This window comes from Corythoichthys intestinalis, chromosome 12 (genome assembly GCF_030265065.1).
Source record: "Corythoichthys intestinalis isolate RoL2023-P3 chromosome 12, ASM3026506v1, whole genome shotgun sequence".
Lineage (NCBI taxonomy): Eukaryota > Metazoa > Chordata > Actinopteri > Syngnathiformes > Syngnathidae > Corythoichthys > Corythoichthys intestinalis.
Window position 1 is genome coordinate 21578775 of NC_080406.1, and position 27723 is coordinate 21606497.

At 41.0% G+C, this 27723-nt stretch overlaps 1 protein-coding gene across 6 annotated transcripts in view; it reads left to right on the top strand.

The window, feature by feature from the left end:
- The window catches only part of LOC130927091 (plakophilin-4-like), a 249057-nt gene that overhangs the window by 161891 nt on the left and 59443 nt on the right, over positions 1–27723 (top strand). For all 6 annotated transcript variants that reach the window (XM_057852634.1, XM_057852635.1, XM_057852632.1 and 3 more), the window contains 3 exons: positions 10267–10425; positions 20794–21001; positions 21089–21221. In XM_057852634.1, the coding sequence (XP_057708617.1) occupies positions 10267–10425; positions 20794–21001; positions 21089–21221 (500 nt within the window). The remainder of the gene's footprint in view (positions 1–10266; positions 10426–20793; positions 21002–21088; positions 21222–27723) is intronic.

Genomic DNA, 27723 nt, shown 5'->3' on the forward strand with positions numbered 1-27723 from the left:
AAAGGCAGCAGCACTCTAAGCAATATTATTTTCTAAAATGGCGATAATCAACAACAACAACAAAAGTTGACTGCGTTGGCCAACGCTTCAAGGATAGGTGAAAACTGGACTATTTCTTCACTAAAATACGCAACAACTGTGTCCGCCTCATTTGCAAAGAGACACTCACTGTTTTTAAAAAGTTCATTGTGAGGCGATATTACCAAAAAAGGCACACTGACATGTAGAACAAGATTACAGGGAAGATACGTTGCAAGAAATTGAAGCAACTTGAAGCTAGTTTAATTTCACAGTAGGATTTCGCAAGAGCCCGAGGGTCGAAAGAGAACGCCACAAAGGCTAGTTGCGTGATTGTTGAAATTATTAATTTTAAAAAATGACAAAGCAAATGTGACGCACAGAATCGCTTGCTAAAATTTGCTTAAATATATTGTTCTAAGTAAAGGTCGTCAGCCAACGTCGGCCTAGAGCAGGGCGGTAAACCGAAAATTTACCGTTACTGAAATTCTTCACGATGACTGACGTAATTTTGACCATGTCGGTAAATTCGGTAATTTAATAAAAGAAGAAAATATAGTCTTTTCATCCCGCTTTGACTCTGTGTTGTTCGGCTATATTCATTCCCCTTTAAGAAAGCAGACAGTGTGCTTACGTTTGGAGTCACATGGTTTTCAGGAAGCCAATCAAACAGAAGCCCGGTAGGCTAACGCTAGCAGCTAACGCTAGCGGCTAACGCTACAAGTAAACGGGATGAAGTCGGGCTTAAGTTAGCTTCGCCAAACTTTCACCCGACATTAAGTAAACTCTTGACGGGTTCCAGATAAAGATGGAAAAACCGAGGCTTTCTGAAACAATGAACCACTTTTAAGACAATTGCCCTAAATTGAATCACTGTTTGACACACTGCAAGAGCCCCATCTACTGGGTAAACAGTGCAAGTTTCTTTTTCGACCAGGAGATCGTGTCCTCATTAAGTGTGATTTACACAATTAAAGTTGACCTCTTTAAGCCTGTGTCATTGCTTTTGTCTGTGAAGATGTGTTCAAAGCAGTATTTGTAATACACGACAGTGCTAGTCTTGTAAGTGGCTCATCCTAGATGACGGGGAGTAACTATGTATTTTTATTTTTTGTAAAAATTACAGTACAGTAAGCACAGTGCTTGGGAACAGGAATATTATTTATTGCATACTGTAAGGATTTCCAAAATCATAAGATGTAAATAATTGAGCCGAATAAAAGAAAGGAAAGGTTTGTGAAACATTTTATTTTTTAATTAAGTATAATTTCTGGGGGGCGGGTGGATGTGTCGTATTTGTATCTATTCTAAATATCTAAACGTATGCCACTATCTAGTGTATAACAATGCGGAATGAATTTAATGACATTCAAGTGATGATATTTTTCAAGTCATACAAGCTGTTATAAATGTTCACACAAGAATTCTTATTGTTTACAAGATTTTTTTTAATACTTAATGTTTAGACTGCATGTGCAATTGTTAAATTGAAAGCTGGTAAATAAATTTAACGAGAAACTGTTAATTTGTATTCCATGCATTGATTCAAATTTTCAAATTATATAACAGTTTGCTTGGGCGAATGTATCGTCATGTATCGTTATCGAGGTAAATCTGCTCAATTTATCGTGATACGTACTTAAGGCCATATCGCCCAGCCCTACGTCGGCCCCCCACATTTTTACCACACCAAATCTGGCCCCCTTTGCAAAAAGTTTGGACACCCCTGCACTAGATGAACACTACTGGTCTTCTGCAATTACTTATACGCGGCGAGACGTCAAACACATGCAATCATCGGTTAAAAGCAGCGAGTACTGACTATTTGTGTTTTTATTGAGTCTTATATTACCTTTTCATTGCCTCAAAATACTTTTTGCATGTGTTTCCCTCTCATACTTTAAAGCATTCTGTTTTCTTGTGTTAGCTTTAAATAAGCCTGTCGCAATATGCAATAATTCCATTTATTGCACGATAAATAAAAATGAAGGCGGTAATTTTTCCGCTGCGATTTAACGCCTCGCGCGCACGTGCGTGTGCGGCAGACGTGCTGTTAAAAGTTTGGATTCCTTGTTATCAACTGCGCAAAATACATCTTCGTTCTAGGTCCGGCAAAAAACTAGCACCGGAGCCAATCATTCCCATTATATCCTATTGTTCAATGTATACCAGCCGTGTCAGTGCTCCGGAGTGACTGCGGACCATCTCCGGCGCGCCGGTGTTGTTGACGTGTGGGCGCTCCCGTCAGGAGTGACATTTCACGCGGGGCGGCTATTTTTCGGCACAACGCCGGATATTTACAGCAAAGTCCGCCAAAACATTGTTACCAACTTGGCTGACACGAACAACCTCGCTTTGACAACGAACAGCTGAATGAACATTGAGTGGCAAATTAAGAGCGCTGTGCTTCAAACTCGTTCTGTTTATGAAAGTCGATTGTCATATGCTGGTGTTGTGTAGTTATGAGCAGACGTGACTTCAGCGACTTTTTTAATGATCTCACACACTAGATATCATGAAATAGCCAACTAGATATGCTACCTCCCATGCCATTGGCTACGTGAGCCCTTAGTATTATGGGACACGTAGTCCATATACTACATCGATGAATTCTAAACTGTCATGACTGAATGGAAGTTAAGCAGGCCAAATCCATCCATACCAGTGACTATAGATAATGTTGCAAATATTGTTAATTCAGTACGTGACACAGATGGATTCGGACCACAAATAGGATGTCTTGCTCATGTAGTAAACCTAGCTGCTAAGAGAGCTGTAGCAATCAACAGTGTGCCGAGCCTCACTGTACAAATATTGTTCTCAGCACTTTTATACAATTTTTTTTCAGATCAGTAAGAAGTAAGCACATAAATATTATGCACTGAAATGCATGTTTATATGATGGCAATTTAATTTTTGCTCGTTTGCAAAAAAAAAAAAAAAAAAAACAACAACAAAAAAAAAGCAATAAATGTATTGAATCGGATCAAAAATCGTGTCCCCCGTATCCAAAATCGTACCGAACCGTGACTTAACTCTTATCGTTGCATCCCTATAGAACACCATTGCAGAAGCTATGACGGGAAAAGTTTTCATTTGCCTAAATGCTGAAATTATTAAGTGCAATTTTTATTTATTTTTTTTCTTGAAAAACACATTTTATTTATTCTGTGTTTCTGTGCGGTATTAATATTGTTATCTTTTACTTAAGAGGCATGGTCTATTGTTTTTAGTTGTGATTTCTTAAAAAGTATTTTTGAATTTAAGAGTAAATAGCGCATTTAAATGGGTGTACTTGATCTATTAATATATACTGTATCCTCACTGTGTTATTGTAAATTGGTTTAAAAAAAAAAATTGGGGGGCGCAGTAATATTGCGTATCGCAATAATGTTTGACATAAATTATCGCACAGTAAACTTTGTTATCGCGACAGGCCTAGCTTTAAAGCAGATTGTTGATCTGTTGAACACATTTGTCACATAGCGTATTTAAACCACCCTTATTTGATATTACTACTTTTAGGTATTTTCTAAAGGCATTTTTATGATGTTCTGCCTGTATGCACCTAAATAAAGCAAGCTGAAAGCCTACGGTAGTACTTTGGGTGTCAAATTCACCTCTTGTAGGAGGTTTCACCGGTATATATTACATTTTGGCAGAACACCGGTTTTGTCATACTCTCGGTTAATCCCGTTTTTCCTGTTCATTTTGCTTTTGCTGCTCATTTTGTGAAATATTGACAGTGCTGTCACGCTCATTAATGTTCCTCTCGGGTTCAAATTGGAAGGGCAGAACTGACGACAAGTTTATGTAGCTAACGAGAGGCACTGTGGAAGTACGGCAGGTTCATTGCACTTTCCTTCCCTCTTAAGATTTGTTTCATGTTCTTGGATCAGACCTGTTCCTCCCAAAAATTCTCACAAAACTAAATCAGTTCACAAATACTGCATTACAAAGGACAGTACACTACAGTGATCCCTCGCTACTTCACGCTTTAAACTTCGCGCCCTCAGTCCATTGCAGATTTTTAAAATTTTATTTTTCAATTAAAAAGTAAATAAATAAATCTCCATCCCTCCCCCTCCCTGCTCTTTATTGGTCAGGCAGTGCACTCGAGTTGCTTATTAAAGTTAACGATGATTGACAGACGTTTGGCTTTGATCTTTCCAGAGACACGAACTTCAAAGCATCACATGTGTCAATCATTGTTCAACTTGTTTAACAGTTGCTGTGGCAACTCCTTGTGTGTGAGATTTGAGCTGGTGCGGATTTGAGTGGACTCACTCAATGAAGCATATAATAAAGCCAAGCATTTTTCTACTTTATTCTTGTTTAAAAATTATTTGTGGGGACGGTAGCATTTTTAAAACTTACCATGATTTTTACTTTTCAAGTGCTAAAAAAACATTTATTAAAATATATTAAATATATATATACAGTAAGCCGAAATGATATATCGTTTAAATATTGCCATCGCCATGTGCGCATGCGCAATAGTCCTATCACAATTCACTTCAATTCAATTCAATTTTATTTGTATAGAGGACATGGGATAGTTTTTGGTTTGGTTTTTAAATCCACAAACATTTGCTCTGCTTCATGCGCTCCACACAGCCTCCCTCCCCCCCTCTGCAAGCTCTTAAATCTGAATAAATACACTGAACACACACCGAGAAAATTTATTATTTTTTGGGGGGGTTGCGCTACTTTGCTTTTCTGGTTCCCATTAACCACGAAAAACGAGGGCTCACTATACACTGTGATCACGGTGAATCATCCAAAGTCTTTCCAAACAGCTATTCAAGTCATCTAGTGAAAATTTCTTTAAAAAAAAAAAAAATATATATATATATATATATATATATATATATATATATTTTTTTTTTTTTAATATCGCAATATATCGCAAACCTCCAAAAAATCGTAACAGTAGTTTTTTTCCCAATATCCTTCAGGCCTAATATACAGCATACCGTATTTTTCGGACTACAAGTCGCACCTGAGTATAAGTCGCACCAGCCATAAAATGCCCAACGAAGAGAAAAAAAAACATATATAAGTCGCACCGGAGTATAAGTCGCATTTTTGGGGGAAATTTACTTAATGAAATCCAACACATAGAACAGATCCTGTATGTCATCTTGAAAGGCAATTTAATATAAAAATACAATAGAGAACAACATACTGAATAAGTGTACAGTGTACAGTGCACGAACAGCGAAATGCGAATATACTGTCCTCATCAGGACGCTACGGCTCGGTCCTGGCTATACAGCGAGCTAAACTCCCAAATGACGATGCTAGACGTCCATATAATTTGCTGAATCAATTTCGTCCTCGATACCAAACTGGTTCGCATCAGCGTAAATAAAATGATAATTAGGTGCTATTACATCAATGACACAAACGGTTAGCATGCGTTCGCTAGCATTAGTACATCGTTCAAACAACCACACAACTGGCTCTAAGTGTCCGATCGCGGGTGGAAAACATACAACAACAGAAAAGATGATACACACAATGAACGTCACCCCCCCACCCCACCGTCTTCTTCTGGCGTGTGAGCGCTCTTCTTCGCGTAAACAAGTCCGCGTGAAAGCGCCACAAATTAAAAGCATGCATTTCAATATAAAAAAGTCAATAATACAATTCAACACAAATTGCCAAAAGCAGAACGCGAACGTGGCCATAGCTATTAAGAGTTATTCAGATAACTATAGTATAAAGAACATGCTAACAAGTTTACCAAACCATCAGTGTCACTCCAAAACACCAAAATAACATGTGAAATGATATCATAATGTGTTAATAATTTCACACATAAGTCGCTCCTGAGTATAAGTCGCACCCCCAGCCAAACTATGAAAAAAAAATGCGACATATAGTCCGAAAAATACGGTACATAAAAGTTTTAAAAGGTGAAAAAAACATGTCTTATATGTATCTCTTTCCAATGCTAAATCTGAATAAATACATTGAATACACTACTTTTCTATTTTTCACGTATTGCGGCTATGTTTAGTTGATGTTAGAGGTTCCACTATTTCGTATGTTATAAGCCCATGGCTTGTACCTGTTCTAACATCATAACACTTTAACGCATTTATTTGAGAGTCTGTTTTGTCAGGCAGGCGTGCAGCAGGGCGCACGCCCTTGATCGAGCCGGGCGCCGAGCGTAATCTGTAAAAAGCCACTCTTGAGAGGATTCTGACAGCGAGAATTAAATGACTCGAGCGCACCAAGAATGCCAGCCATTCGTTCTCGGCAAGACAGCAGCGCGTCACTTCTCCTTGACAATTTGCACATGCTGTTAAGGCAGCCTTGCAGGCACGTTTTACTATAGAAGGCTGCATAAATGTGCGCCTTCAGAATGTTGTCTAAATTGTGCGTTTTGATGCCAAGTGGGGTGATATGCATTTGCCTTTCCCTTTAGGCTTCCAAGCATCATCTTCTTGTGGCTGCGTTTCACACGGGAGACGAAACTCATTAACATGCTTCTTTTCCTTTCCTTTTCTATTCCTTATGTTTTCACTCAATTACTGTTTATATGTTCCAGACTGCTATAAGTGGAAAATATGTGCATCTCAATGCATTAAAAAAGAAATAGACCAACCAAAACACACTATTTAAAGTACAGGGGGACTTGATATTTTTATTTTTGTTATAATAATCTCAAATATAATGGCCGAGACCTAGCCGTAATTCTGCAAACACTGCAACACGTGACGATGTGTTACAGTGCACATGCATGTGATGTCACAGACACATTCCCTTAAAGTGCGTACAACAGGAGAAAAAAAGTCTTAAATAGCATTATTTTGTGAATTAGAATCATATTTTGAGATGATTCGACTATAAAAAACAATTTAGCGAAGCGCAGATGACGAGAAATTAGTCTTTTAATCTGCCGGTTAGCCAAGCCTACCATTATAGGGTTCTAGCGTCCCCAACAGGTGGATGACGCCAGCAGAGTAACGATTTCATCTGATTTAGTATGCAGCCCATTGAGGGGGAATTATTTAGAATGAGGAAAACACGACGAAGAGAGCCACAAAATGTCATTGTTTCAGTTTCTCTACTCCAGTATTTTTACAGGATATTCTTTTTATCCAAGTATTTTTCCCCAATAGCTAAATAAATGGCATGGTCATGACAAATAACAGTCTTGTGCTAAATGGAATATGAAATAATAAAAATGCATTTATTCAGGACGACATGGCAGAATTACTCCATAATGGTCAAAACTGTTGACTTCACCTTCACTGTCACACCTCCTGAACAATATTGATGCCACCTAAGTCAGGCTTATGTCATTGCCTTTCCCGGGCTTCGGAGAATGTAAACAAACCAAGAGGCGTGACAGCTAGCCGACATGCCAACCCGAACCGAGTGATGTTTCAAAGTCTTTGAAGCGGAAAATCACACATAACTAGCCCGGATCATTTCACACGACGACTGGGTTGTCGATTTGTCTTCGCCGATCGGCAGCAAACAAGCTAGAGCTCGTCGATGCCCTGCTGAGAGCAGAGGGCTCGTTTGCGGGGAAGCAGCTAGACAATGACCGACGTCAGAGAAGCGTGTAGCTGCCAAATGGTCAACACGAATATGGTAAAATAATGCTTTACTACACGGCGAAGTCGTAAACAGCGAGAGACTCATAGGAGGGTGGCTGCAGCTGTTATGCAGCTAACATGACAATATGTGTATGAGGGGAGCTTTTTACATGCCCATCCGTGATCAAACGTAAGTAGTCCTTTTTTTTTTTTTTTTTTTTTTTTTTTTTTATAAAGTTTGTAGTGTTTACTTTGTAATCGCTGTATACGCGGCTATTTTTAACACAGAGTTGCCATTTCTGATCGGTTGGAAATCTCAGAGCTCTGTGGTTTCTCTTAATGCTTTTCATGATTACAGTCTAGAACAGGTTGATTCTTGAACAATATCACTTTGAGAAAATGAAAGTTTTACAAACAAAAGACAAAGCATGCTTGCGTCAAACTGTTTGTCGATAAAGATTTAAACTTAAAAAAAAAAAATTGACATTTAACACATCAATGAAACAAAAGAATTATACATTTTTGAACTATTTTTTTTCCCAAGAAAAATCAACTAGCTCTGCCTCCATGCAATGTGAAACACAATGACAGGCAAACAATTAGCAATTAGCACAAACAAATTACTTTAGTTATTATTGAAATTCTAAAGTTTTGAACAACTGACTACCTTAACACATTAACACACTCAGACATAATATACCTCAATATTACCGGGTAAGGTGACCCACACTCTCCCCGAATCGTAGGTTTCAGACTGGTTAGCCTGCGTTACCAATCAGAACTTCCTAAATTCCAGGATGTCCTGCCCAATCTGGGACTGCCTCACAGTAGTACCGGTACTTTACTGTCTCGGCTGCATTCAGACATGAGGGAATTTAGCGGCACTTACTCGACATGGCATCTTTCACATTTCATGAGTTGGGCATGACGTCTTGCCTGTTTACTTTTTTGGATTCCTGTGATATAAAAAAAAAATGGGTAACCTTTTTTTATTGTATCTACTGTTGAGCAGTCATTCATCACACTTGCGTGGGTAATGCGGACATCAATATTGGATATTTGCATAGGAGGGCCCAGAAGTCACAGCGGGTTCGAGGAAAGATGTAGTGTTCCAACTTATAGTTGTGACGTCGACATCACTCATTTTTGGTCAGAGGAAAGAGTTGAAGAATGATAACAAATTGCTTTTGATTAACTAAACTGGATCAAGCCAAGGATTTTTACGTCAAACTGCTGCTTTTTGTGAAGTTAACTCGCATCACAGCCAGTGCATGTAAACACAAATGTTTGCTCTCAACTCAAGACAAAACAACAGCCGAGCCATTAGGTCAGTCCATATTCTCTTCTTTAATTTTCAGAATATTATGACTTTTCTCGCCACTAGTGCCAAGTTTATTCTTATAAATGATCATTTTCTTTAGTATAGAATCTATAGCTTGTCTATTGCAAAATGTAAAATGGACCTTTAGGTTTGTTTGTTGTTCATGGTAAAACAGCTTTCCCGCAATGTGAGCTCGTCCAGTTGGAGTAGACCCGTGAGGCACGTGGAGACTGATGAAATGTTCAATGAGCAGTTTAGTTGCCAACTGTGCACTGGTCCTGTGGGCTTCGCAGCGTATTGAGCATCACTGATGTGAAACTTTAAAATAAAAAAATTGCAGTAGTTTTAAGCAAAGCAAACCTTATCACTAGAGATGTCGGGTCCGATCACGTCATTTTCAAAGTATCGGACTCGGCAAAAAAATATCGGCCATGTCTTTTTTTAGTTTTTTAAAAAAAAATTTATTAAATCGTTTTCTAATTGTATTTAACGTTACAGTTTAGGCTTAAGGTAGGGTTATCAAATTTATCCCGATAACGGCGGTAATTATTTTTTTTAAAAAATGTATCACGTTAAAATATTTAACACAATTAATGCATGCACTGCACGACCCACTCACTTATTGTCGCGCTCAACCTGTAATGGCGCCGTTTTACCTATATAGAGAGATAAAAGGCAGCGTAAAATGAGTAGAGTGAATTTTGGCAGCCTTTGGAGCCTTTTTTTAATTGGCTAAAGCCTTACGATCCCTCTCCCTACGATTAGAAATATCATGGGAAGCAATGTGGGGAAGCAAGGTAGCAATTGATCTTTTTCTTAACACCTTATGTTATTTCCCAACGCAGAGAAGATATATCAATTGGTAGCACTACGCACAGTCATGGTTCCACTTCCCATCATGCATTTGGGCATGGCTACAGTATCATTTACTGAAAGCTCAACAATTATACTAGATGACAATATTTAGTCACAATATACAAAGTCACAAGTCTTTCTATCCGTGGATCCCTCTCACAGAAAGAATGTTAATAATGTAAACGCCATCTTGAGGATTTATTGTCATAATACACAAATACAGTACTTATGTACTGTATGTTGAATGTATATATTCGTCCGAGTTGTATTCATTTTTTTCTTAATGCATTGCCAAAATGTATATAATCGGAAAAAAATATCGGGAATGATTGGAATTGAATCGGGAGCAAAAAAAAAAAGCAATCGGATCGGGAAATATCGGGATCGGCAGATACTCAAACAAAAACGATCGGGATCGGATCGGAAGCAAAAAAACATGATCGAAACAACCCTACTTATCACAAATAAATCAAATCTTTTCATTACAATCTAATATCCGTTCTCTTGATTTTGCAGGCATGCGGAACACATACGCCAGTCAGCACAACCAGTTGGCCCATGACTTGAGGGCTACCATATCTCCAGAGCGCCGTATTGCGCCCATCTTTGAGGACCGCATGTATCAAGCCCCGTTGTACCACACGCAACAAGGAACCATCTGCAGGAGCAGTTCAGGTTGGACTAAAATTTCATTACATTACATACATTTTCGCTGGCACTGGAGTCTGTACATTCTAGGTGCATTGTTATCAAAGAACGCAATATCACAGCCTGTCTGCCCTTTTGCCCCACAAATGTGCCTTTCATTATTTCTGTCCCTCACTGTCTATTCTCTTTTGCACGTTCGCTATCTCTGACGTAGGGTACACAAAAGGCTTAGCTGCGCCCTGACAGGCAGGTGTTATTGGTATGTCACACTGCCAGAAAGACATCCATTAGGTGCTTTTTAGACTGGCTGTTGTCAGGGGCACTGGAAGTCACTCACAGCATGGGGTGATGAGGATGTTTTTTAGTTTTTCCTATCCCAAAAAACGCCGTTTCGGTCCAAATTTTTGTCATGCTCGCGCGTTTTCTCCATACGAGGCGTGCACAATGGCAGTACACACTAAGCCTGAACGATATATCGTTTAAACATCGCCATCGCGATGTGCGCATCCGCAATAGTCCCATCGCAAGGACGTGCAGTAGTTAATCACAAAAAGTCGCATAGCCTCCCTCCCTCAGCTCTTTGGTCCTGAGTCACTGCGGCACTTGCTGTTAACGATGTTGAAAGCTGGTTTTCTTTGATGTTGCCAGAGGAGCGACTTTACACCTGTCAATCATAGTTTAAGTTGTTAAAAAGTTGCTGCGGCAAGGAAGCGCGGGCTGGAATGAATGTGTATGTGTGTGGGGAGAGGTTCAAGACAGCCGAACCTGTTGTGTTGTGGCAAAAAAACGCCACAAGTGATCATTAGTTTGTCATTTCTACATGTCACTCCAAGAGTCACATCCAAGGTAGGTAAACAGAAGCATTTAATAAAGCCAAGCATTTTTCTACTACAGTGCTTTATTCTTGCTTGACAATGATTCGGTGGGACAGTTGTTTAAAACTGATCATAATTATTACATTTGAAGTGCTTAAAAACCATTTATTAAAATATATATACAAGTTTTCAAGTCATACTTTGGGGAAAGAAGTGAAAAAACATGTCTTAAATGTATCTCTTTCCAATGCTAAATCTGAATAAATACATTGAACACACACATATCGCGGCAGGTTCTGGTCCCCATTAACCGTGAAAAACGATGGATCACTGTACACTGTGGTTACGGTGAATCATCCAAAGTCTTTCCAAACAGCTATTCAAGTCATCTAGTGAAAATTTCTTTAAAAAAAAAATATATATGTATATATATATATATATATATTTCTTTTAATATCGCAATATAATATCGCAAACCCCCCAAAAATCGCAGCAATAGTTTTTTCCAATATCGTTCAGGCCTAGTACACACGCATGCTCAATAGTTAACGTACTATTACTAGGCTACTACAAAGACAGCGTTCTATTTCACCTATAGTGTGTGTTGGAGTTTTTGTAGTGGAAATAAAAGAAGTCTTCAGAAGAGGCTTCCCCTTGGGGTGACAGCCATGCACACCAACTTGATGTAGAGTGGTGCGTATCGTCTGAGCACTAACAGGCTGACCCCACCCCCCCACCTCTTCAATCTCTGCAGCAATGCTGATAGAACTCCTGCAACGAGTCACATGATATTTTGGAGGGAAAATGTCGAGCAGTACTCAATTTGGACATTTAGGGATGTACTTAGTTCCCATGCGGTCTACTCACTTTTGTTGCCAGGGGTTTAGATATTAATGGCTATATTTTGAGGGGGAAATAAATTAACTCTATTATATAAGCTCCACACAGACTACTTTTCATTGTGTCAAAGTTTCATTTTGTCAATGTTGTCCCATAAAAAAGGTATACTTAAATATCTACAGAAATGTGTGGGGTGTACTCACTTTTGTGATACACTGTAAGACATGTTTTTTTCACTGTTTTCCCAAAGTAGAAAGTATAAAAAATAAAATAAAAATAAAAAACGTTACAGTGCTCGCCAAAACTTGGCACCCCTGCAATTCTGTCAGATATTGCTCAATTTCTCCCAGAAAATGGTGGATAAAGAACCTCGATTAACATCCAAACAACCAAGGGTAAAACAGTGTCAACCCGTACTATCCGTCGGTGTCTGAATGAAAAAGGACTTGACGGTAGGATACCCAGGAAGACCCTACTTCTGACCCAGAGACATAAAAAAGCCAGGCTGGAGTTTGCTTAAACTTACCTGAGAAAGCCAAAAACGTTTTGGAAGAATGTTCTCTGGTCAGATGAGACAAAAGTAGAGCTTTTTGGGAAAAGGCATCAACATAGAGTTTACAGGAGAAAAAAACGAGGCCTTCAAAGAAAAGAACACTGTCCCCACAGTCAAACATGGCAGAGATTCCCCGATGTTTTGGGGTTGTTTTGCTGGCTCTGGCACTGGACTGCTTGACCGTGTGCAAGGCATTATGAAGTCTGAAGACTACCAACAAATTTTGCAGCATAATGTAGGCCCCAGTGTGAGAAAGCTGGGTCTCCCTCAGAGGCCATGAGTCTTCCAGCAGGACAATGACCCAAAACACACTTCAAAAAGCACTAGAAAATGGTTTGAGAGAAAGCACTGGAGACTTCTAAAGTGGCCAGCAATGAGTCCAGACCTGAATCCCATTGATCACCTGTGGAGAGATCTGAAAATGGCAGTTTGGAGAAGGCACCCTTCAAATCTCAGAGACCTGGAGAAGTTGGCCAAAGACGAATAGTCTCAAATTCCAGCAGAGCATTGTAAGAAACTCATTAATGGATACCGGAAGCGGTTGTTATTTCGTCTAAAGGTTGTGCTACCAAGTATTAGGCTGAGGGTGCCAATACTTTTGCCCGGCCCCATTTTTGGAGTTTTGTGCAAAATGATAATGATTTTTTTTTTTCATTCTCTTTTGTGTTTTTTTCATTGCAAGCAAAAAAATGAAGCTATTACTACCAAAGCATTTGTAACTACAATCATTTTCTGGGACAAATTGAGCATTATTTGACAGTATTGCAGGGGTGCCAATACTTTTGGCCAGCACTGTAGGTGAAAAGATGGGGGTTTTAGACAGGAGTCCCCAACCTTTTTTGCACCACGGACCAGTGTGATTTGGGTCTTTTTTTCACGGACCGGTGTTCTGTCAAATTTTCACCCTTATAAAATTTTGCTCCCAAAGCTTTAAATTTTCCTCCCAAAGCTTTTGTGGCGGTGAAAAAAGCCCTCTTTTATATTCAGTTGGACTCTCAATGTTATCCAACAGTGCTAAAAAACTATTTACATCTTAAACATACATGTGCAACACGAAAATGGCGTAAATGAATGCTTAACGACACGGCGAAGTCGTTAAGTGAGAGAGCTGTGTGCAGTTGTTGCGTGCAGCTCACATGGCAAACATAAGTAAATATTCCTTTCTTTAAAGAAAGTTTGTAGTGTGTACTTTGGAATCGCTGCATTCGCAGTCATTTTTAACAATTTGCGCATGCAAAATTTGTCAGAACACCGGCAATGTGCGGCAGAAAAACACAGCAAACATAAAATAACTTTTGTTTTTCGCCCCGTCGTGTTAAGCGCAGGGAAAATACAACTCACCCGCTGAATCAGTGGGAGGCCTGAACTTGTTTCGTTGAGATGAGATGGTCCCGAGGTGGAAGAGTTAGAGAAGCCCGCTTCACAAAGATACGATGTTGGAAATTGTAGCACAGCATTTAGTGCTCCCTTAGCGATATCAGGATATTCCAAAATGACTTTAATCCAGAACCTCGGTAGAGTTGTGGTCTCAAATGTACGTTTAAGGTCGCCGTGATTTGCGATCTCTACAAGCTGATATTCCTAATGCACAGACATGCTCGAATCACTCGGTTTATTCACATACGGGTCACGAATCCAATCCTTCCCTGTTCGTGGGTCTTCAGTGATTGGGAAGTAGCGTATACAGTGGTACCTCTACATACGATCGCTTCGACACACGAACTTTTCGACATCCGACGTAAAATTTGACTCGCCATTTGTTTCTACATCCGACGACATGCTCGAAATACGACGACAATGGCAGCACCGCAGACGAATGCACGGCGGATTTTCTTGTGTGACAAATCAACACTGGTTTCAGAAAAGGTTGGTACAGGTGGTGAAACAAGGAAAAAGTTGACGCTTACCTTCTAAATGAAGATGCAAATGACAGAAAAATATGAGCATAGGGTGGGCATCCGTGAAATGGCTCAACAATACATCTCCACGGTCCTCCTCCGACCATCGTTCGCCAGTCTTTATAAGTTAAGCTGACAATTTTTATTGTGGTAACATCTCCAGAGAAATCGCCAACTTCGCCACGTTTTTATCATTTATTTCACAACTTATTCAGAACAAAAACACCTTCTGTCTGCCGCAATTGACGGTGTTCTCAAGAAAACATTCAAAGTGAAAGTGAAACTCAAGCTCACCGGTCTGTCTCTGGCACGTCAGCCCCGCGGTGCGTTCAGGGTCAGCAAAAAACGTCCGCCACATTAGAACCCGATTCGTTACATTAATACAGGAATTATTGTTATTATTATATTATTATTATTCCGATTTTGATTTATAATTTATTTGTTTTGCTATGTGTAATTGCCATTTGTAATAGTACCAGCAGTATTTTTTAAGGATTTAGTGAAGGTTTTTAGGCTGTGGAACGAATTAATGGAATTATAATGTATTCCTATGGGAAAATCCTGCTCGACATACGACCATTTCGACTTACAAACAAGGTCCTGGAACGGATTAACTTCGTATGTAGAGGTACCACTGTATTTTGTTTTCTCCAAGGTTGTAGGCTCATCTTCTGGCTCGTCAGGTTCCCTTTTCCCCGTAAAAAATCTGTCCAAAGACATCTTTTTTTCAGTCCTTCTAGTGTGGGGGCTAATTATTTCCAGGAACAAATATGATGGGCGACGACCTACGTCATACGTTATTATCGAGGCCAAGCGCATATAGATATACAAAACAAGATGTACTGCTAATAGTCCAATCAATGCATTTCTACGACGACCTCCTATCCTGTAGTTGTATATCTAGAGTAGACATGGATATTGGTGTGTTAAGCGGCACAGGCCAAATTTAATCGGCCAGAATGCAGTAGTTAATAAATTATGTATTATTTATGCGCGGCCTGGTACCAAATGCGCCACGGACCGGTACCGGTCCGCGGCCCGGTCGTTGGGCACCCTTGTTTTAAGATGTATTGTATTCAATAAGATTTAGATTTAATTTTAAAGGCTACAATGCGACAAAATAATACAGATGATATTTCCAAAAGACAAAAATAAATAATGCATTTATACTACGCAATACAGCGGGAAACAGCAGAAGCCCAAGTAAACACCGGCGGTAGTAGAACATGCTCATAGCTGCAGCGGAAACCTAACGCTAAGATAATATCATGCAAGAGCTTTCTGCAGTATGGGAATATTAAACATTTGGATCTAGCGTACTTTTTTCCTCTTTATTACATTACTGAAGTTTCAGATTTTGCCTCACACTTAGGTGCAAAAATGTGTGATCGGGACATCCTTGATATGTTGTGCTGGCAGCGGATGATTGCCAGAATGGACGTCTGCTGTCAATGACACTAAAACATTATCATTAACTGCTAGATTTGGCGTCAATCACTAAAGTAAAAACATTTTTTAAGTCCTGAAGCCCCTCCAAGCTGTCCGTCCATGCACCACCTTTAGTGACATTGCTCCCTTGGCGCATTGAAGATGTGATCACAACTGATAAGTGTCCTGATAATAGCTATTGATAGCTGTGAAAAAGCCCCACTGACAGGCTGCTGTAAAGTGTTGATTGTTGCTACATATATTGACAAAAGCAAGTGTGTTGGAGGTGTGAGACGAGTACAAAGTGACTGGCTTTTAAGCCTTATTTTTCAAGTTTATTGATGCGGTTTTAATTTCCTTTTTTGGATTTGGACAAAAATGGATGATGTTTTTTTTTTCATAAATGAAGAAATCAAGTGTAACATTACAGTTGAAAAAAACATTTTTGATAATGGACACAAAAACTGAATGAGATTTAAACGAGCACTAATGTGCTACAACAAGCTAGAGGCTGTGATAAAAAGCATGCATGCCCTCTACTGGCTAACTCCTAAACTATAGGCAACAATAAGTTCACTATTAATTCATCAGCCCTGCGAATCAAAGCACGCTAGAACGTACTCGCCAAATTTCATTGCGATCCCTTCACGAATAATGGAGAAATAGATGAAAAAGTTATGGTGTACAAAACCCAAAAAACAACAACAGCCTTGACTTGATAGGCCTTCAGCCTGTTATAAATATATATAAAGTTACCAGTAACCGAAACTGCATTTTCTGTCCACTTAGTAATCATAAATTTAAATGATCTATAGCGTAATTGTAGAAGTAGGAGACTCAATGTAATGTTAAATTTTAAACATCAAATGTGAAGGAAAAAATCATGTAAAATGTTTGACAAAAATCTATTTTGGGAGAGTGACTTTTTCAGGGAAATGACTTGATTTTCACTTCAAAATGTTTATGTGAAAGTTGAAGCTTGTAATAAAATAAAATAAACATCAACAAACTAAATAAGACAAAAATAACTTGTTTGGGTTCAGGAGAACTCACAGATGGAGGAAAAATAGACAGCTACATTATATTGATAGATGAATACTTATTTTAAGATTTCATTTGCAGTCTATATTGTCTATTCTAGTTCCTTTTTTATTCTGTTTATCTGTTTAAATGGAAGACTGTGCTTGTGTGCCTTCTCAGAGCAAATACGTGTTTTTATTTTTTTGATAGATATTGATCCTTGACTGAAAAATAAAGCTGAGCTTAAATCAAAATAGTGATGCTCGAATTGCATTTAGGCTACCCTATGTTTATACTAATCGTCTGGTATATTGGCCCTACGCAAGAGCAACCATGCGAGGAAATTGTGTTTTTGGAGCTGCAACTCAAGCTGACATGTTGGCTTCTGGCAGGATGGAGGGAGGATGGAAATGGTCCGAGCTGATGGAGATCTGGCCTGTGCGGCAGCAGCAGTCATGCTCTGTGTATCAAAGGCGCCATCTGACAGCTTGTTTATGTAAAACTACTCTCTATATTTATGTAGACCTCCTTGTTTAAAATCAGATTCTGGTAATATTAGTCGTACAGTGAACCCCCACAATATGAAAATATAGGTAGTCCCCGGGTTACGACGTTCTTGACTTACGCGATTTAGACTTTACGACTTCGGAGTTATTATGTCTCCAGTCTTTCTTTTTTTTTGTTTGGTTTTTTTTGTTGCACAAACAGTACATAATTGTACCTAACAGTATCTTATTTTTTACTTTACTTTATTAACATGACTTGTTCTGTACTCACTAAACGTGAAATTCTTCATCTTAACAGACAGAAAACAAAGCAATTGCCCTTTTTCAAGTTTTTTACTTCCTTCACCTTTGACAATATGTAAAGCTGTAAATGGTGTTATACAGTGGTACCTCTACATACGATCGCTTCGACACACGAACTTTTCGACATCCGACGTAAAATTTGACTCGCCATTTGTTTCTACATCCGACGACATGCTCGAAATACGACGACAATGGCAGCACCGCAGACGAATGCACGGCGGATTTTCTTGTGTGACAAATCAACACTGGTTTCAGAAAAGGTTGGTACAGGTGGTGAAACAAGGAAAAAGTTGACGCTTACCTTCTAAATGAAGATGCAAATGACAGAAAAATATGAGCGTAGGGTGGGCATCCGTGAAATGGCTCAACAATACATCTCCACGGTCCTCCTCCGACCATCGTTCGCCAGTCTTTATAAGTTAAGCTGACAATTCTTATTGTGGTAACATCTCCAGAGAAATCGCCAACTTCGCCACGTTTTTATCATTTATTTCACAACTTATTCAGAACAAAAACACCTTCTGTCTGCCGCAATTGACGGTGTTCTCAAGAAAACATTCAATGTGAAAGGGAAACTCAAGCTCACCGGTCTGTGACCGGCACGTCAGCCCCGCGGTGCGTTCAGGGTCAGCAAAAAACGTCCGCCACATTAGAACCCAATTCGTTACATTAATACAGGAATTATTATTATTATTATTATTATTATTATTATTATTATTCCGATTTTGATTTATAATTTATTTGTTTTGCTATGTGTAATTGCCATTTGTAATAGTACCAGCAGTATTTTTTAAGGATTTAGTGAAGGTTTTTAGGCTGTGGAACGAATTAATGGAATTATAATGTATTCCTATGGGAAAATCCTGCTCCACATACGACCATTTCGACTTACAAACAAGGTCCTGGAACGGATTAACTTCGTATGTAGAGGTACCTCTGTACTTATATATAGCGCTTTTCCACCTTTCAAGGCGCTCAAAGCGCTTTACACTACATCGCCATCTACCTACTGGTGACGCAGCACCAGGAGCAATGTGGGGTTCAGTATCTTGCTCAAGGATACTTAGGCGAGTTCATCAGGGGAGAGAATTGAACCCACAACCTCTGGGTTCGGGAACAACTACCACTGAGCCACACCACCCCCCCGTATTACACGTATGTACACGTCTGTTCAAAACGACACACATTTAAAATGTCCCGATCCAATATTTGGATCAGACCAACCGCCGATACGCGCAATAAAATGCGCATCGGTATCGGATCGGCCGACATGTAAAATTTTCTATCCGGACTCCCCATCCAGTTTTTTTGAAAATCCAGTCCGAGTTTTCCAGTGTAGCGATTTACATAATCCATCCCAGTTTTTGGTTTGGTTCCCCTAAAATCCGGTCTGCATTTTATGGCACACCTTCAGCACACTAGCACACTCCCAATTTACCTCCGTGGCATCTCCTACATTATGACTGCAATTTTAATTTAAAGTTTATTGGTAAAAATGTCAGCTGCCACCTGAGCATCTTGAAATGCTTGTCTTTGTCCAAAAAAATGCTGGGACTGCATCCAGGGCAAACAGCTGAAGGGATTGTTTAGGATAGATGGAGCAACAAAGTTTGGAGAAGATTGGGGAGTAGAAGCCATTATTGGTTTATTATTAAAATTTAAAAAATTAAAATCAAACCCCGAAAAGTGCCCTGCGTGGTACCCCCAGTCAAAGAGGCGCGCGATCAGTTTTTTTCCCAGACATTTCTGCCCGTCAAAACTGTTGCCGCTTCCAGGATCGCCACTTTTATGCACAAGCAGTCCTGGTTGCTGCTTCCAGGAAATATACTCAGCGCCACACCATATGCTTCTATTTGTTATTTTCCAAGGGGTGAGAGCGCAACTGAGCTTCGATTGTAACATCCCAAGTAATGATGTCAGGCTTCCGTTGTTTTATAAAGATGTGTTTCAATCACAACACGGCGCCTGCTCGTAAAAGCAGAGCGTGCTCTCCCTTCCACTCGCGCTCCTGTGTGATGCGTTCAATTGCGATCACGAAAAAAACAGTGATCACAAAATAATGACAGTCTAGAAGGTGTAGTAATTTCGTAAGTGTGTGATGCGTTCAATTGCGATCACGAAAAAAACAGTGATCACAAAATAATGACAGTCTAGAAGGTGTAGTAATTTCGTAAGTTTCCGTTCCAGATGTAAATCGCGTGGGCGATGACGTAACACATGAGGCTTCTCCTTTTTACGCATGCGTAGTTTGCGCAAATTTAGGCATACCTTGCAGAAGCGGGGAGGCCCTTGAATGCACCTTAAACAAAGTGTGGACAGGGATAAAAAATAGTCGACAAAATACCCTGGAGAAAATTATCTGTCTCGGTGTAGACGTAGCCTGAAACTGCATGTTATAGTGGTTATTATGTTGGTTACTGAAATATGAATGCTGGGCAGTGAAATGTCCTTCATTTCTGCAATGACCCTTATGTTTTAGGTCATAGTATGACTTCGAAATAATGAAAACATTTGTGGAGAGAACTTTGCGTGGAGGCATAAGCGTCCACTCTGCATGCCGTAAGACACTCCCTTCTTTACAAGTGGGTATCCGGCTATTTCGAGCAGGTCTCGGCTTAACGTTGCCACTCTGCTGTGTTTGGCAAGATTAGCTTCTAAGCATACGGTGGCACGGGGCAGTGAGAAGGAGCGGGGGAGAGGATTTGCAGATCAGTGTGCAGGTTGATTTTTGTTTTTCCTAGAAGCAACCGGAGCCCTCCTGGCTCAACGCAATCTTGTAAAAACAGAGCAACAAGCAAATGGACCTTTTGAAGAAGAAGAATCACTTTTTTTGCAAAACCATGAGAGCTGTGTTATGCCCACAACATTAATAGAATCCAGATTTGAGAATCCGCTGCGTTCACCAGAGTGGCTGCGTCATTGTAATTCTTAACCTGAACCTTTAGATGCTTCCAATATCACCCGGATTTGTCTGTTTGCGTGTGCGTATTGTTTGGATTTCATCTCTGAGGGCTTTGCCTTTTTGACCTCAGGTGTGGGGAGTCTCCAGCGGACGTCAAGTCAACGCAGTGCCATGACCTACCAAAGAACCAACTTGGCTCTTAACTCAGCCGCCACCTACGCGGATCCGTATCGCTCGGCGCAGTATCGGCCGTGCGATTCCAACTACAGTCGACAGGTTGGCATCATGGATGATCCCACCCGCTCACCCTCAATAGACAGCATCCAGAAGGACCCCAGGTATGCTCTAAAAACGCTTTGTGTCTTTTGAGAACAACAGAAATCTTTCCATTTTCCATGCTGTTAAATGTAAACTTGTGTTTGCAGAGAGTTTGCTTGGCGCGACCCAGAGCTGACAGAAGTGATTCACATGCTGCAGCACCACTTCCCATCCGTGCAGGCCAACGCAGCAGCTTATTTGCAGCACCTCTGCTTTGGCGATAACCGAATTAAGGCTGAGGTAAGCACTTGTGTCATGCTATCAAGCCCTTACTGACCAGTGGAACCAACCGTGACAAGAACTTGCTAACTATTTGAACTTATTTTAAAGTGCATGTGACACGAAAAAGCATGTTTATTTCATAATACACGCGGTATTTTATGCTCCTGAATGATATGGACCGCTTGGATGTGTGTGGAAGCGATCGCTATATTTATTTAGTGTTTTTGAATCCCGCGCCATAAAAATGAGTGACTTCCGGCTTCGGTCTTGCATTGAGGAGGAGGGCGCTGTGACGTGTACGGTTGAAGGCGTCCTCTTCACTAAACAGCCGTACTGTTGTGTATGAGGACTAAGGATTCAGCTGATTTTGCGGATTAATACGTTTATTTTTCGAATCACGCCAGCCAAACGGCTGCAGAAAAATCTTGCTTTATGAGGGCAGTGTTTCCCATAGGATTTTTTTGAAACTGTGGTGGTGGGCTGCATCGGAGTCGGACAGCCTCACCATGTCGTGCCACGGCGAAATTTTTTTTTTTCCCATTATTTTTTCCCCCAAGAACAACCATAACAAAGATATATTTGAAATATTTCTTTAGCTAGGCTAATGTTATAGCTCTCAGCTACGGTACATGTATGTAAAATGCGTAGCTGATTACAGCTACGTTACCCTATGTAATAATGCGACTTTTTTTCTCGTAGCAATAGTACGACTTGCATCTCGTAGTGACTCAGGGTTGGCAACCCAAACTGTTGAAAGGGCCATATTTGACACCCCCCCTCAAAAAAAAAACAAAAAAACTGATACAGTATGTCTGGAGCAGCAAAAAATTAAAAGCCTTGTACAAGCCTTATAATTATCGATACTAGCTATATTAGCCTACTATAGAAATGACTAAGTTGGCTAGAAATACATAATTAGCCTTCATGATTAAATGTTTATTTTCCCTGCAGTGCATCCTATAGCGGACCACGTGACTACTCTGTTGTACGATGCCACCACGCCAAGTTTAACTTCATTACAATATTAATGAATTGAAAGAATGTTTGTGTCATGTTTGTCCTCCTAGAAATCTTATTAAAACAAAAAATATATTTCCCTCCCCTCCTTTCCATTAAAAAAAAAAAAAAAGCTCCGAAGCAGCGCTAAAGAGCCACATGCGGCCCGAGAGCCGCGGGTTTCAGACCGCCGTCGTAGTGCTCCTTTTTCCTTTTTATTTATCGTTTAATTAATCGTCCGATTAATCGGACGATTAATTAAACGATTAATCGGATAAATGTCACTTTTTTCAGTTACCTTCACAATTTACCTTGAAGTTGTTTTAGGCATGTTGTAAGTAACAATGATGACAAAATGGATGACTATTTTCTTCAAAAAAATAATATTTTATGACAGCTTCCTGACTTATTTGTAGTCTACAACTGTATCGATTATAAAATTCATTGGCAACTAATTTCTTCATCGATTACTGTTGGCAGCCTTATTAACTCATTTGCGCCCAAAAACGTATAAATATGTTCTATTTTTCACTGTTTTAGTGTCCCAAAAACGTATTAATACGTCTTTTACGTTTTTTTTTTCCACATGAAACATCTCTAGGTTTTCGATATGTTGTCACACACCTATTTGACACACCACGAAGAAGTGTTGACACCAACTCTGACAAATATGGATGGATAAAAAGATTGCTATGTATATGAAATGAAGATGGATGTCTGGCATTTGCGTATTTAAGTGTTGAAAGCAGCATCTAGAAAACCAGTGCTATTGCTGTACTTTCTTTAAATGTCACAGAGATGATTCCGACAATTTAATGAAAAGCATGATGGATTTTTTTTTTTAACGCGCACTTCATTATTTTCATCTTCAAGGTTGAAAGCTTTCTCACTTAGCTACATAATATAAGGCATTTGTATGGAACCGTTGTTATATAAATGAACATAAGATTTTTAGTGGCATTCTGGTGCCGATGTTTTGTTAATAACATGAAAAAAAATCCAAAAACAAGTGAAATACTTAATAATCACCAGGTGGTGATTATTAAATGTATTCATGTTTGCATTCACTTCAGATGTGTTTTGGCAGTTGATCTTGGCTTGCTCTGGTCACTTGATCAAAAGGACGGAAAACTCCGATTGTTTGAAGAAATACTCTCATTGGTATTATTGTTGAAATTCTTTTTCGCAAATTATATTTACATGGCAACACGTAGGCTAAACTTTGAGTGGACAGCAAAAAATTCAACGTTCACATCTAGTATATTTATGCTAGGATGTGACAATATATCGAAAAGATGATACAGTGAGGAGCAGAAGTATTTGCACCCCTTGTGATTTTGCTAATATTTAGTGCAGAAGCCTTTGTTTGCAATTATAGACGCCAGATGCTTTCTGTAGTTTTTTACCAGGTTTTCACATGTGGAAACAGGGATTTTGTCCCATTCCTTCTTCTCTAGATCTCTCAGGTTTCCGGGCTGTCGTTGAGAAACGAAATTTTTAGCTCCATCCAAAGATTTTCTATTGGACTGAGGTCTGGAGACTGGCTAGGCCACTGCAGAACCTTGATGTGCTTTTTACGCAGCCACTTGTTGGTCAGCTTGGCAGTGTGCTTTGGATTATTGTCATGTTAGAAGATCCAGCAAAGACTCATCTTCAAATCTCTGACTGAGGGAAGGAGGTTGTGGCTCAAAATCTGACGATACATTTCACCATTCATCCTCTGCTTTATACAGTACAGTCATCTTGTCCCCTTTGCCGATGAAGGGAATAGGCACCGTTCTCGCACACACCATATAATTATTTGCATTAGTCTAACACATTCATATAACTATAGTTTAGGCAGACTTCACTCCGTGCCCTTGAACACAGTAAAGTGAATCACCTTATCGGCGCTCATGAGGGGGAAAAGGAAAAATGGTACCGTTTCTCGTAGCCACCGTCTAACTATTTGCATTACTCAATCACACGTAATATAATTAATCAGGAAATAGTATGATTTCTCATATTTACTTTAGGACTGCACTACTCTAACACACCTAATGTAAAATAAATAGCACACCATAGTTTAAAGAAACAGAATAGATACACAACGCCATCTTATCACAGAAGCCCAACGTGTGCGTCACGAGCAAGATTGACGCACCAACTCTGGCAATCAGTTCTCCCGACAACGAACAAGGACAAAGACCAGCGCGCTTTGTCCTAAAACAAGTAGCGCCAGCCCGGATAACAAAGTTGATAGCGGGCGCTTGTGACGTCAAGACCAGCGTCGGTCGCTGTGGCAACCACGTCCCATCCACGGACAACCTAACCGCCTAAAACCGGCCACAGAGGGATGGTCCCGAAACAACACTCAACCACACCTTCGGCCCGGCCTACTCAACCACAGACTTAAAAAACACTGGACACTGAGATAACACAGATTTCCTGCTCAGAAACATTTTCTATATAGCCTTGTTTTGGACCCAGACTTGTTCCTCCGTCGTCTGTTTTTGCCTTGTTATTGACCATTGTCAACGAATAAATTGTCAACCTGTTTTCGGTGAGTCTTCTTCAAACTTTTTTTTTTTTTTTTAAAAACCTGTCCTGTTCAGCTGTTTGACACAGAGAATGGAAGTCTAAGTGCCCGGATTCTGAACAGTTTTAATGTTTCACATGGAGAGTCTGACATACTCCCATTGTGATCATTCAAAATACCTTTTTATTATGACAAAGCAGTGAACAGGAAGGGATTATGGGGGGACAGAAGAAAAGAAATACAAGAGAAGAAAGAAAAGAAACACATACACAAACAACAACAAGAAATACATTGAACATCTAAACTAGTTACTAATATGCTGGTGCTATCATCAGCGAGATGTATTTCCGGTTTACACCATGTGGGGGCCAATTGGCCAGTGAAAGAGGAGAATGGGGGTGGGGGTGTATATAAGACTATAAGCTAAGTGATTGAAAGGGGTAGAGTGTACACAAATCAGTTCTGTGATCTAGAACCCAGTAATCGTGTGAATCTCTTATGAGTGTAAGCCCGTTGGCGACCAACCCTACGCCGCCGCATCGCCAATCCCGGCACCGGAACCCCCAACCCGAGCATGCCCTACCACATCCAGCAGCACGCAAGCCCCACCGGGCGCGCGACAGCCACGCAGACAGGCGGAGAGACCGCGCGGGCGCCAACCCAGGGCCACGGCCCCCACCCAGCCAGCCCGGGGAGGGAGGGCGGGCGGGGGGTTGGGGGGGCCATGCACAGCCCATCCCTCCTCCCGCCGCCCAGCAAAGGAGCCACCGTCCCCCCCCAGGACCCAGGGTGGTCCCCCGGGCCACCCGCGTGCCCATCAACCGGCCTTCAGGGATGGCAGGAGGGGACGCATCACCAACCCCACGCCTACACCCACCCCCGCCCGCCCACCCGGGCCACGAGCCACAGCCACAGCCCCCCAACCGGCACGGCACGCCACGGGACCCCCAGCGGCCCACCAAGCCCCAGGCAAGGCAGGGTCCCCCGCCGGTGCAGGCGACACCCCGCTGATACACCGGCGCCCAGCCAGCGACCCGCGACGGATCGCAGGGCGGATGCCCAGCCAGAGAACAGAGGGGAAGGCGGAGGCAGGAGAACGCCCAGGAACTGCCACGGGGCGATGCAAGATCGGAGACCCGACCCCCCAACCCACTCCCGCGGCCGGCAGCCGAGGCAGAGGGGAGGCCACACCCCGGGAGCCACGCCATATAGAAAAAGTGTGGGACCCACCTACCACCCTATTACTGTGGCTGCCAGGTTCCCGACTGGCAGCCATCACCCAGCACCGTGATGGGGGTGTGAGGGGAGGGTAGTGCAATGTATGCATTAAAATAGGAGAGCTTGGCTTGGGGCAGTGGGACCGCAGCATGGAGTTTCTGTCCAGCCGCCCGTCCCACCGCCCTTTGCCGGAGCTCTCCTGTGGAGTCTTCTTCAAACTTTTGAAACATGGAGTCAGTACAAAGGGATAAAATAAGAAGAGAACGCGCGGAATAGCCGCCCTCCCGGGGGGCGCACAGAAGGGGTAAGCAGCGGAGCACCACTTCGTCCGGCTGTCGCCACTCCCGCATGCGTCTTGGCTGGGGGGGGCGAATTCCAACACCGAAAAGCAGCCCCAAAGCATGAGGTTTCCATCCCTATACTTCACAGTGGGGATGGTGTTCTTGGGATTGTACTCAAACTTCAACTTGACGAGTAAACTCCAAACACGACGAGTAAAGTTTGCATCAAAAAGTTCTACTTTGGTCTCATCTTACCACATGACCTTCTCCCATGACCCGTCCGCATCATTCAGATGGTCCCTGGCAAACTTAAGCAGGGCCTTCACATGTGCTGGCTTCAACAGGGGATCCTTCTGAGCAATGCATGATTTTAAACCATTGCACCAGAGTGTTCTACTGACTATAGCCTTTGAAACTATGTATCCAACTCTCTTCAGGTCATTGACCAGCTCCTGCCGTGTAGTTTTACGCTGAGCCCTCACTTTTCTCATCATGATTGATGCCACACAAGGAGATATTTTACATGGAGCCCCAGTCCGAGATAGATTATCAGTCATGTTTAGCCTTTTCCATTGTCTAATAATTACTGCAACTGTTGATTTATTCTCACCAAGCTGCTTTCCAATTGTCCCATCGCCTTTTCCAGCTTTGTGGAGCTCAACAATTTTGTCTCTGGTGTCTTTCAAAAGCTCTCTGGTCTTGCCCATGGTAGCAGTTGGATTATGACTGACTGTGGGGTGCACAGGTGTCAATAATGAGCAAACGGGTGGTAGGTGGGTGGTTACTCATGGAGTAAAGGTAGACTGAGAACTCTTTGAGTGTCATAATTATTGCTAATTTTCGGGGGTACAAATATTTATGAACCGCATTAAGTTACAAATAATGATTAAAAACAATCATACAATTATGTCTCTCTGAGTGGAAATGTATCCATGATAGAAATGTCAGACCTCTACCTATTTTCTAAGTGGGTGAACTTGCAAAATCACAAGGGGTGCAAATACTTCTGCTCCCCTATGTATATGGTGTTACTTTGTATCCTAAAAGGTTATCGATATGTTTCCTGCCAAGAATCGATATTTCGTTTTATAAAGGCATCACTTTTTAAAGATTTAAAAAAAAAAAAAAGAACCAACAATTTGCTACTTAAATGTTCCACTAGAATAGTGTCTCTGTTAACTCAAGGGCTGCCATTGACGGCGGTAGACGCCCAATCCATTTAGACTGGGAGGGGCAAATAAACATTCATTTGAAACCAGAGCATTCGTAGCCAGCGTTTCCAATTTTTTGGGAATTTACAGGTCACATCCTATTCTGTAACCCTAAATCAGTACTTCTCAAATAGTGGGGCGCGCCCCCCTGGGGGGGCGCAGAGTGATGCCAGGGGGGGCGCGTGTGACCTCGGGGAACATGCTTTTTTTTTTTTTCTGCCGTACTGGAATAAAGTGTACTTGCGCATCCACTCAGTGGGTGGCAGTGGCGCTCTCATTTTCAGAGTGCGTGCAGT